Here is a 12,815-nt window from a genome sequence, read left to right as displayed (position 1 = left end):
TGTGGAACCACTGTGCCAAAGCCCAAGGAAGACCTGGAGGGGCGTGACTAGGAGCCTCACCCAGACATCCAAATAGAAAATGAAGACAGCGCCTCAAAAGTTGGTGAAAAATTCTTTCTCGTTCGCCTTATTGGGGGACACAGAGACCATGGGTGTATGCTGCTGCCACTAGGAGGCTGACACTATGCACAAAAAAAGGTTAGCTCCTCCTCCGCAGTGTACACCCCACCGACCGGCAGGAAGTTCCTCAGTTTAGCTTAGTGTCAGTAGGAGGTGGACACGGGTCTTTTATTAGACCCCTATCTACCTCGTCGTGCGTCGCTAAAAGATTCTAATGATAGGATCATAGAATCTCTAGCAAAATCTGCCTTCGAAGCGGCATCAGCAGCGGTATGTCCAGTCTTTGTTTCTTCTTGGGCAGCAAAGGCCATATCCACTTGGGCAGATGACCTTCGGCAGGGCATTCTGGATAAGGCACGACCAGAGCATTTGGCCGATCTCGCCAATCAGATTTCCCATGCGGGGGATTATCTGCTTTCTGCCTCCTTGGATGCCGCATCTTGCGCAGTTCAGGCGTCAAGTAACATCGTGGCAATCCGACGTACAATTTGGCTCAAGGCCTGGCAGGCGGACTTGTCCTCTAAAAAGTCTCTGACCAATCTGCCTTTTCAGGGAGTGCGTCTCTTCGGATCACAATTGGATCAGATTATTAAGGACGCTACTGGAGGTACGAGTTCTCTTCTCCCCTCCAAGCCTCGCAGACCTCCTCCAAGGCGTCAGTTTCGTCCCTGTCGGACTTTCCGCCGTTTCAATACGGCGGAAAACCCTTCCAACCAGCAAAGGCCACAGGCACGTCAGGAAAGAAAGAAGGTTTCCTTCAGGCCCACTCCGTCCTGGCGGTCCCACTCTTCCCAGGGAAGACCGTCCAGATCTAGATCTGGACGGTCTACGTCCGCATGACTACCATCGGTCTCCCGTGGGTCCCTTCCAATTGGGAGGTCGACTTCTCTTCTTCAGCGACGTCTGGCTCGCCTCAGTAGAGGACGCTTGGGTCAGAGAGGTTGTATCAACAGGATACAAAATAGAGTTCATTTCTCTTCCACGGGATCGTTTCTTACAATCCCGTCCGCCGAGGGATCCGGCCTTGGTCCCGGGGTTCGGTTCGGCCATCGCCTCTCTTCTCAGTTCCAGGGTGATTGTGCCCGTTCCCGAATCGGAACGCTTCACAGGGTTTTATTCAAACCTGTTTGTGGTGCCGAAAAAGGACGGGACAGTTCGACCCATCTTGGATCTCAAGTTACTCAACAAGAGAGTTCGCCTTCGCCACTTCCGGATGGAGTCAGTTCGCTCGGTAATTGCTTCCATGGAGGAGCAGGAATTCATGGGTTCCATAGACATCCAAGATGCCTATCTACATGTGCCCATATTTCCCGGACATCAGAAGTTCCTGCGGTTTGCGATTCTTCACGAACATTACCAGTTCGTCGTGCTTCCTTTCGGGCTCGCCGCCGCTCCCAGAGTCTTCACGAAGATTATGGCGGCGTTGATGGCCTTCTTGAGGATCAGAGGTCTCGTTCTTTTTCCTTACCTCGACGATATCCTGATCAAGGCCCCCTCCTTTCAACAGGCCCGCCTAAGTGTGGCGATCGTTCTAAACACCCTGTCCAGTTTTGGGTGGATCGTCAACCGGGAAAAGTCCTGTCTGGTCCCTACTCAACGCCTTGTGTTTCTGGGCCTTCTGTTCGACACTCGTCGGTCAAGGGTATTTCTCCCACAAGACAAGATTCTTTCCCTGCAGCAGGGCGTGCGATCATTACAGATCACACGATTTCCATCCCTCAGGTCAGCCATGAGGGTCCTGGGGAAGATGGTGGCGGCGATAGAGGCAGTTCCCTTCGCCCAATTTCACGCCAGGCCACTCCAGCAGGCCATTTTGTCCAGGTGGAACAGGTCGGCTCTGTCTCTGGATCGTCCGGTTCGCCTTTCCTGCCGGATCAGGCGGTCTCTCAACTGGTGGTTGACGTCTCCCCTCATTCTCTTGGGGCGGTCTTTTCCCGTTCACTGGCAGATTGTCACTACGGACGCCAGCCTCATCGGCTGGGGTGCAGTGTTCCGCAATCACACTGTTCAGGGTCGATGGTCGACTCAGGAATCAGCTCTGCAGATCAATGTCCTAGAGATACGGGCGATCCATCTAGCTCTCGTCCACTGGGAAAGGCGCCTCAAGGGCCTGCCTGTCAAGATTCAGACAGACAATGCCACAGCGGTGGCGTATATCAACCGCCAAGGGGGGACACTGAGTGTCTCAGCCCTGGCGGAAGTGTCCAGAATTCTTCAATGGGCAGAGACCTTTGTTCCAACGATTTCCGCGGTTCACATTCCCGGCGTGGACAACTGGGCCGTCGATTTCCTCAGCCGCGAGGGTCTCGCGGCAGGGTAATGGTCCCTACATCCGGAGGTGTTTCATCTGCTCTGCCGTCGGTGGGGAACCCCGGATGTAGACCTCATGGCATCTCGCCTCAACAGGAAAGTACCACAATTCGTGTCCAGGTCTCGGGACCCTCTGGCAGTGGGCGCCGACGCTCTGGCCGTCCCTTGGTCACAGTTCGTGCTCCCCTACCTGTTCCCTCCTCTGCCTCTTCTTCCCAAGTTGTTGAAGAAAATCAAAGCAGAGGGGATTCCAGTCATCCTCATCGCCCCGAATTGGCCCAGAAGGTCTTGATTCGCAGACATTGTCAACCTTCTCGCGGACGCCCCCTGGAAGCTTCCCGACGGGCAGATCTGCTGTCTCAAGGCCCGATTTGCCACCCCAATTCTCGGTCGCTCAATTTAACGGCGTGGCTGTTGAGACCGAGGTTTTGAGACGGGCAGGATTCTCTGATCGGGTAATTCATACCATGATCCGCGCCAGAAAGCCTTCTTCTTCGAAGATCTATTACCGTACTTGGAAAGCCTATTTCTCCTGGTGTGAGGCCAATGACATCGCGCCCTTGGTTTTTTCGCTCCCTTCTATTCTGGCGTTTCTTCAGGCAGGGCTGGATGCGGGGCTTGCTCTCAGTTCCTTGAAGGGTCAAGTTTCGGCACTGTCCATTTTATTTCAGAAAACGCTGGCCTCCCGGCCCCAGGTCAAAACCTTCCTCCAGGGTGTGGCTCACACGGTTCCTCCGTACCGAGCTCCCGTGGATCCTTGGGATCTTAATTTGGTTCTTCAGGTTCTGCAGGGTCCTCCTTTTGAACCTCTCAGGGACGTTTCCCTTTCCCTCCTTTCTTGGAAAGTGGCCTTTCTAGTGGCCATTACCTCCATCCGGCGCGTGTCGGAATTAGCGGTACTTTCTTGCCGCTCTCCTTTTTTGGTCCTTCATCAGGACAAGGTAGTTCTGCGGCCTCCGCCCTCTTTTCTTCCGAAGGTGGTATCTTCGTTTCACCTCAATGAGGACATTGTTCTGCCATCCTTCTGCCCGAGCCCAGCTCACCCTCGGGAGCGGTCTTTGGACAAGCTGGACCTAGTCAGGGCATTGAGAGTCTATCTAGCCCGGACGACTTCCTTGCGGAAGTCAGACTCTCTGTTCATCACCCAGCCTCAAAGGCCACTATTGCGCGCTGGATCAGATCGGCAATTTTGAAGGCATACCGGGTCAAGCATCGAGTGGCCCCTCCAGGGATCAGAGCGCACTCTACCCGGGCGGTGGGTGCCTCCTGGGCGGTGCGCCACAGAGCTTCCGCGCTGCAGCTTTGCAATGCTGCAACGTGGTCATCGGTTCACACCTTTGTGAAATTCTACAGGGTCCACACCTACGCTTCGGCGGACGCCAGCCTATGTAGAAGGATTCTGCAGGCTGCGGTGGCGAGTCCACTGGCCTGATGGAAGTTTGTTTCCCACCCCAGGGACTGCTTTGGGACGTCCCATGGTCTCTGTGTCCCCCAATAAGGCGAACGAGAAAACAGGATTTTTTGGGTTGCTTACCGTAAAATCTGTTTCTCGGAGCCTTCATTGGGGACACAGCACCCTCCCATGTTCTACAACTCCTGTTCTTATGTTTGTCGGTTTGTTACAGTTGAGTTGTTTGTTCTGCTTTCAATCTATTCTGTTACTTCTCTTACTGCTTTCTCACTAACTGAGGAACTTCCTGCCGGTCGGTGGGGTGTACACTGCGGAGGAGGAGCTAACCTTTTTTTGTGCATAGTGTCAGCCTCCTAGTGGCAGCAGCATACGCCCATGGTCTCTGTGTCCCCCAATGAAGGCTCCGAGAAACAGATTTTACGGTAAGCAACCCAAAAAATCCTGTTTTCAGTTTCTTTATTCTGCCCTCTGTTGCGATGTTTCGATCTTACATGTTCTTTTTCAAAGGAGGAACTCATCCAATACAAACAACGCATCAGCTAACAACACCACAGTCCGTGGAGAGACAAAGGAGGTGATCCAGGTGCTACTCCTTGACTGACCTTGGGTAGATGGCAGCTGACCCCCTAGGAGCGGATAACTGGAATAGTCCAACAGATGTAGGCAGGTAGAGGAGATGACAGGAACAGGTGCAGACATGATAGTCTGATGGAGAGATGAGCACTGGCTGGTGCAGCTGGCTCTGCTGCCATTGAGGTGAGCACTGGCGGGTATAGCTGGCTCTGCTGCCGTTGAGGTGAGCACTGGCGGGTGCAGCTGGATCTGCTACATTGAAGAAAGCACTGGCGGGTGCAGCTGGCTCGATGCTAGTACAGGGACCTGATAACTGCGAAGTATGTTGGGAACAAGCTCACAACATTGCACAGGCATCCCCATGTTGAAAGAGGCGGTTTAAATAGTAAGAGACCTCCAGGTATTGGCTGTGGATACTTAGGAGGAATGCGTGCAGACCCATTAACAAAGAGGAAGTGTGCGCATGCTCTAAGCACAGTGCCTGGAGACCTGCGAAGCGTACACGCACCATGGGTAGCAGCAGACCCGGAAGGAGCAGGACGGGAGTCTCAGCGGTGAGTACGCTGATGTCTCTGCAGGGAGAGAGGGACTGCAGGCAGAGATGCGGGCGCTAGAGCCTTCTTGAGCAGGGGGACCTTGCAGGCACTGCAGGATTTTAAACCTTTACTGCATAATGTGTTACCAAAAGTTTTCTTGGTGACTGTGGTCCCATCTGCCTTGAGAGCATTAACAAGTTCCCCCAAGTAGTTTTAGGCTGATCTCTCACCTTCCTCATGATCAAGGATACCCCACACTGTGAGATTTTGCTCGGTGCCCCAGATCGATGTCGATTGACAGTCATTTTGTATTCCATTTTCTTTCTATTGCACCAACAGTTGTCTCCTCACCCAGTGTCTTATGGTTTTGTAGCCCATTCCAGCTTTGTGCAGGTCTATGATCTTGTCCCTGACATCCTTATAAAGCTCTTGGTCTTGCCCATGTTGTAGAGGTTAGATTCTGACTGATTAATTGAGCCTGTGGAAAGGAGTTTTTTTTTTTTTTTTTTTATAAAGGTGACTATGTAAGACAGCTATCTTTAATGCAGGTAAGAGTTGATTAGGAGCCTCTAACTGGTCTGTAGGAACCAGAACTCTTAATGGTTGGTAGGGAAACAAATACAAGTACTTATTTCTCACTGCAAAATGCAAATAAATTTATATAATTTATATAATGTGATTTTCTGAATTTTATTTTTGATATTCTTTATCTCAGTGTTTAAATTAACCTACCCTTCATGTCTTTGTCAGTGGGCAAACTTACAAGATCCGCAAGGGATCAAATACTTATTTCTCCTCACTGTATATAGGCTCTCTGACCGAGCACTCCAACCATCAGTCCTTGATGGTTTTAATTACACCAATATCCTACCTACCCATATAAATGTAGGCTTCAGCCTAAGAGAGTATTCACATTAAGATAAGTTCCCAGCAAAAGAAGATCGCCGTGTCGCTGGCAGCTGGGCATGCATGAATTGGCCAAATCACTTGCTAATTATCTTTTGTTTTTCCTATTTTCTAGAGCAGTAATACAATTCCAATTTCATATATTTCATGTTTACATGTTATAGCACTACAGAGGGTGCAGCTTTATTTGTTATGTCTGTATAAAGATGGCTACTCTTAGCTTGCAACTGTACACACCAGTTTTCTGTTTGGAAGTGATGGTCAGTCTTTTGTTATTTATTTTATGAGTCCAGCTAGAAAGTGAGAACTCATGAGTCCAAGTGTATTCAGTCTCCACCCACTCAGTTTGTTAGCTTCAGCTTGTACTGAGCAGTGTGAGATCTCAGCAAGGAGGAGGGACACTGAGGAGCTGTTAATCAGGCTAGGTGGGCAGAGACTGAGTTATACTTTCATAACGGATCATATGGCCGTTCCAATATGAAATATGAAAGAAAGCCACTAGCTGAGCAACACGTGCAGCAGATGTTGATTGTGTTATACAGCCTTCATCTGCATGTACCAGCATCGCTTGGAGTTTGCTCCAGTTGCTGCAGTTTAATTATTTAGATAATGCTGTCAATCAATGATAGTCGCATTTAAATGAGCACCGTCTCCCATCGGCCCCACGGGACATTATTGCAAGGTGCTGATACATTACCTTAGCTGCCATCTTGGTACACCTATGAACCCAAGGCTGGGTGCTGAAGTAGACCATCCATTTACACTATGTATTACGATACTGTGGCATCAAAATATTGTAGGTTCAAGTCCTCGAGTCCATAAATACACATATTTATATAATTTGAAGGTCTCCACTTTTTGCAGCTTGATAAAAAGTAAACATACACTACCGTTCCAAATTTTGAGGTCACCCACACAATTTTGTGTTTTCCATGAAAGCTCATACTTTGATTAATCAAATGAGTTGTCAAATTAATTTAAAATCTAGTCCAGACATTGACAAGGTTCGAAAAAAAGATTTTATTTGAAATAATAATTTTCTCCTTCCAACTTTGCTTTCGTTAAAGAATGCTCCCTTTGCAGCAATTACAGCATTGCAGACCTTTGGCATTCTAGCAGTTAATTTGCTGAGGTAATCTGGAGAAATTTCACCCCATGCTTCCAGAAGCCCTCCCACAAGTTGGTTTGGCTTGATGGGCACTTTTTGCATACCATACGGTCAAGCTGCTCCCACAACAGCTCAATGGGGTTGAGATCTGATGATTGCACTGGCCACTCCATTACATTGCATAATTTGGAGGTGTGCCTCGGGTCATTGTCCTGTTGTCCTGTTGTAGGATGAAATTGGCTCCAATCAAGCGCTATCCACAGGGTATAGCATGGCGTTGCAAAATGGAGTGATAGCCTTCCTTATTCAGAATCCCTTTTACCTTGTACAAATCTCCCACTTTACCAGCACCATAGCAACCCCATACCATCACATTACCTCCACCATGCTTGAGAGATGTCGTCAGGCACTCTTCCAGCATCTTTTCAGTTGTTCTGCGTCTCACAAATGTTCTTCTGTGTGATCCAACCACCTCATACTTGGATTCATCTGTCCATAACCAATCTTCCTCTCTCCAATGTCTGTGTTCTTTTGCCCATATTAATCTTTTCCTTTTATTAGCCAGTCTGAGATATGGCTTTTTCTCTGCCACTCTGCCCTGAAGGCCAGCATCCTGGAGTCACCTCTTCACTGTAGACGTTGACACTGGCGTTTTGCGTGTACTATTTAATGAAGCTGCCAGTTGAGGACCTGTGAGGCGTCGATTTCTCAAACTACAGACTCTGATGTACTTATCTTGTTCCTTATTTGTGCAATGGGGCCTCCCACTTCTCTTTCTACTCTGGTTAGAGCCTGTTTGTACTCTCCTCTGAAGGGAGTAGTACACACTGATGTAGGAAATCTTCAGTTTATTGGCAATTTCTCACATGGAATAGCCTTCATTTCTAAGAACAAGCATAGACTGTCGAGTTTCACATGAAAGTTCTTTTTATCTGGCCATTTTGAAAGTTGAATGGAACCAACAAATGTAATGCTCCAGATTCTCAACTAGCTCCAAGGAAGGTCAGGTTTATAGCTTCTCTAGTCAGCCAAACTGTTTTCAGCTGTGCTAACATACTTGCCCAACGGTTTTCAAGGGTGTTCTAACCATCCATTAGCCTTCTTACACAGTTAGCAAACACAAAGTACCATAAGAACACTGGAGTGATGGTTGTTGGAAATGGGCCTCAATACACCCATGAAGATATTGCATTACAAACCAGACGTTTGGCGCTAGAAAAATCATTTACCACATTAACAATGTATAGAGTGTATTTCTGAATCATTTAATGTTAGATTCCTGGAAAAAAACTGTGCTTTTCTTTCAAAAATAAGGAAATTTCTAAGTGACCGTAAACTTATACACGATAGTGTATTTGGTATTGTTACATTCATAAAAGTTAAATTGAACAAAATAGAAGATGAATTAACCCATTTGGTCATTACTGCTTTACGGACCCTACATGTCTCATAGAAAATGTAATAAATGGTGATCAAAATGTTTTAAGTAGTTTATGTTAAAATTAAAATAATAAAAGTAATAGTTCTGGAAAGAAGGGGAGGGAAAATGCAAAAATGAAAAATTGCAAGTTCTGAAAAATTGCAATTTGTGTAAAAAAAACAAAAAAACCCACCAAGTTTTGTATTTATTTATGACATTTATTGGTGCTCTTATCTAACATTGGGAGGGGGTGCTACTATGCTTAAAAACTTCTGCAATATTGGATTGGTTGAAGTGAAAACACTAAAGATTTGTGTTAAATTCTGCAATTTTTTATAAATGTGGACCCATGTGTACAAGAACTAGGCTGAGCACTTTAAGTCTTTAGGTTAAACTACAAAACTACTGAATGGAATCATTGGAATGGTCATTGCCTGAAGCTCAAGAATATATGCCAGCACAGAAAACCAGACAGATGTATCTTTTTGTACTATTTTCTTTATTTTCTTTCCTCCTCCAGTTTCCTGTTTCGCTGACCTTGTTCACGTCCCCTCCTGAAGATAACTTGAATCTCTTGCGTCTCTATTTCCGGACCTTGGTGACGGGAACCCTACGTCAGACCTGGTGTCCGGTGCTATATGTCGTGGCAGTTTCTCACGTGAACAGCTTCATCTTTTCACAAGATCTTGCTGCCGAGGTACAATATTTGCAGAGGAGAAAAGGCTTTTCTGCAAAGTTCAGTGACTGTCTCTGATGTACTGGCAAAGGTCATAGACTTTATATACTAACATTTTACATAGGTCACATTAGAGATGACTTTCATACAGCGGATAGCATTCATTTTCAATGTACTCCTGTAATATCAGGCATTGGGGTATTTTTTTGCTGGTCTTGAGTAAAGCATCAGCTTAAAAAGGTTGGTGAAAACAAGTTAGCACCTATCCATAGAGTAGGTGATAACTTGTTGATCGATGGAGTCTGAACACTGTGACCGAAACTGATCAATGGAAAAGGAAATAGTGTGCATGCTCTACCTCCGTTCCATTCATTCCCTACGGGACTGCTGAGCGCTCCTTTCTGCTTTTTCCGGCAGACTCATGGATGGAGCAGCATTTAGGCAGCTGGCTTGTCTCTTCATTTTGGAATAGAGAAACATCCTTATTTCTACCAATTGATTGGGGTTCGACCACAGGGACCTGCACCAATCAGTAAATTATCACCTAGCCTGAAAATTTTTGTTCACCAGGCAACTACTTTAAATACAGACTGCTATTTATGGTCACTTTCGTTTTATAACTTACTTAAAGATTTATTCCTATACTTCTACCATATAAAGGGATATTTCAAGTTCCTCCATGCACAACACCACCCTGGCCAATACAACCATTGAAAGGAATATTGCTAGCAAATACATTTATCTCTGATTCACAGGATAAATGGTAAATGACACTAGGGATACCTTCAATCATTCTGATTGATCGTTCTTTCTCAGTTCCACCTGCGATGTACATAGCATATGACATGCCTCCCCATTCATTGTCTGTGGGACTGTACTCGGCTATCTCCGGCAGTTCAATGGACAATGAATAGTGTAAATAGTGCTCTCTTGTGCCATTCTTTGACCGTTACTGAAAAAGCTGAGGATCCCTATTGTAGCGAATGGTGAGGATCGCAGTGATCAGACTTTAACCCCTTTAAGCAGTTTTTATAATAATTTTGATAGCCCCCAGCATTTAACATCAATGTCGGATAACGACTGGGAAATCCTTGCATCTCCGCACCATATTATCAAGTATCTTTACTTTCTTACTAAGAATGTATTGTAGACCCAGTATTTCCATTCAAGTCTTTGTTTTTTACAGAACGTGGATGCTTTGAGAAAAAACATGTTCAAGAAGACGTATCTCTTAGTGGATGAGGTACGTGCTGTGAACTGTAATTCGACATCCAGATAAGGAAAAACACAGGAGATTACAAATAAAAGCCCAAAATAAAAGCCAGCAATTTTATATTTAAGACATATTTGGCATATCCTATTGCACCGCTATAAATGTCCTAGATTATAATACTTGTTTACAACCTGATTTTGTCTTTGTGACTTTCCAAAACAAGAATTTATGCATGGTGAATAGACTGGTTATATTGTATTTAATCTGGTATTTTTTGTAATCTACCCTTAAATTTCAAGGGTCTGAAGAAGCATCTCCTGTACTACAGGCAACCATCCAGCAACAGCCCGATAGGCTTTGATTTATACGACACCCTTCCACCTCTCAGGGAGAAGCATCTGAAAACGGTAACAGAACGACCGCAAAAAGCAAAAGAGGCAAAAGTGAAGCTGCGAAAATACGATGAATGACTCAACATAGAGTGCAGTAAATGGTAAAAAAAAAAAAAGTACATAAAAAATTTGCTAGTTGCAATAAAGCAAGTTAGCTGTTCTATTTTTTATTCCATATGTCTTATATACCTGTACTAGAAAGAATACTGGACAGGCTGTATAGTTCATTGCTTTCTGAAGTGACCTACATAAGTCACAACAGAAATATTGAACATCTGGAATTCAGAGACCTTTGTCATGAAGCTTAATAAAATAATGTAAAAAATAGATTAAGGTAGCCCATACACATGAATCAAAACTGGACCACAATGACCGATGTGGCCGCAACGATTGACCGATGAACATTCGGAATCATTTGAGTGTTGGAACCCAAAAAAATTCAGTATTGGCTTTTGAGGTCTGTGATGTGTGAAAACAAACGAACCCTCATTTATTGACCCCTCTTCATCTGCAGAGTGTGGATGGTTTTATTTTTGTCTTTCTTATGTACAGGACTGAGGTCGTGCCTAGTAAACACAAAACACACAGATGACACACTTTTCACATATGCATAAAAGTAATAAAGCATAACGTATAATGAAATACAATGAAAAACCTGTCACTGGTTCCTCTTCTTATCTCTATAGGTCATCCGGTCATCTTGCATTTTGGTCAGGGGGTTTCATGACCATTTATTGGCTCCTCTGTACCCACTTTTTACTTAGATGGAAGCTAAAACATCTGGTGATACATTTGTTTCATTGAGAGGGATGCGTTAAAGCGTTTCAAGTCATAATCCGTTTTTACATGGATTTGTGCCGTTTCGAAAATCCTATGTACTACAGTATATAAGGTGGCAACCGCGGACATAGATTTTCATATATATAGTAATTGCAAACCTACAAAAAAACACAGCTTCAGGTACAAGCAGACCATTTTTGTTCAGAGGTCTGATTTTACCTGTTTAAACCAGTTGCAGGACATGGAGAGCAGTGCACCCCCCCCATCAAACTGATCTGAACATTTGTTTTTCTCCATCCGACAACCTTTTATTTTGTTGTTTTGTTTTGTTTTTTTTTACAATGCACATCTGTTAAATAAACGTTGATATTTTTAAGTTCTTTGGTGTAGTTCACATTAATGGCACTGTTGTATAATCGCTAATAGTTACTCTTAGGTAATGCCCACACTGGATGAAAATGCTGAAGATTTTCATTCTGAATTTGCCGACTGAAAAACCTGCTCAAGCTTGAAGTCAAATCAGCTCAAGTATGATATTTGCATAATTACCGTCACATTGAGAGAAGCAGCAATAGTTGCTAGTCGGCACTTGACCGCAAATATGCAAATCACATCCTTCAGCTCATCTGACAGCTATCTTGAGCAGGCAACAAGAGGAGTCCTGACAGTGTGCATGTTGTATATTGTCAGGGTACATCAATCCGCAGTCACACAGAGTCACTGCAAAACTTTACCTGCAGCCCGGAAAACCCCTTAAATGTGCAGGGACTGGCAAAGGCCCTGGGAAGCGTTGCCATCTAAGCACAATCTGTGGGAAATTTTGATTGCATTGTGCACATTTTCCTGCATCTTTGGATTTGCTTTGGAAAATTATTAGGTTCTCAGGTTTTTAAGTGGGTTTCATTTCCGCTTTTCTAAAGTGAATGTAAAACCTAAAAATCAAAGTGCTATGTAGTCCATTTAGTTTGGCAAAACTACATTTCCATGATTTAGTAAAATACTTCTTTCCTATCAGTAGGTGGTGATATTAGCATTCTTTTGTATGGTAGTTTTACATGATACTTACAGTTTTGTGTTGAATATAACGCTCTCTCCCAGGCAGACAGGAGCAGCTTCCTACGATCCTTTACATTATAAAAAGTGCATGGCCAGGTACTACAGAACAAATGAAGTCCTGATTTAGTGTCTAATGTAGTTATGCTTAATGAGAATTTAATGGACAGTCTGCAAAAAAAATGTTCAATTGTAGCCTTGTCGTGGCTGAGCACGTCAGTGCAGCTTCTCACCTACATGTTTTCCATCTATATCCACCCTTCTTTTCCTTGATTGAAAGCACTGACTGTAAAGGAGCCAGATAAAGGCATAGACAG

At 44.9% G+C, this 12,815-nt stretch overlaps 1 protein-coding gene across 2 annotated transcripts in view; it reads left to right on the top strand.

The window, feature by feature from the left end:
- The window catches only part of RPAP1 (RNA polymerase II associated protein 1), a 128,589-nt gene extending 116,765 nt beyond the window's left edge, over positions 1–11,824 (top strand). Inside the window, exons 23-26 of one of the 2 annotated variants that reach the window (XM_073586378.1) lie at positions 8,905–9,081; positions 10,247–10,303; positions 10,573–10,766; positions 11,352–11,824. In XM_073586378.1, the coding sequence (XP_073442479.1) occupies positions 8,905–9,081; positions 10,247–10,303; positions 10,573–10,743 (405 nt within the window). In that variant the 3' untranslated portion in view covers positions 10,744–10,766; positions 11,352–11,824. Of the gene's footprint in view, positions 1–8,904; positions 9,082–10,246; positions 10,304–10,572 lie in introns of both variants that reach the window. The other variant, XM_073586369.1, reaches the window with a different exon arrangement.
- Positions 11,825–12,815: the final 991 nt, after the last annotated feature.

The sequence above is a fragment of the Dendrobates tinctorius genome, unplaced genomic scaffold (genome assembly GCF_039654945.1).
Source record: "Dendrobates tinctorius isolate UK_male_01 unplaced genomic scaffold, ASM3965494v1 ptg000010l, whole genome shotgun sequence".
Taxonomy (NCBI): domain Eukaryota; kingdom Metazoa; phylum Chordata; class Amphibia; order Anura; family Dendrobatidae; genus Dendrobates; species Dendrobates tinctorius.
This window is presented reverse-complemented; position numbering and strand designations above follow the sequence as displayed.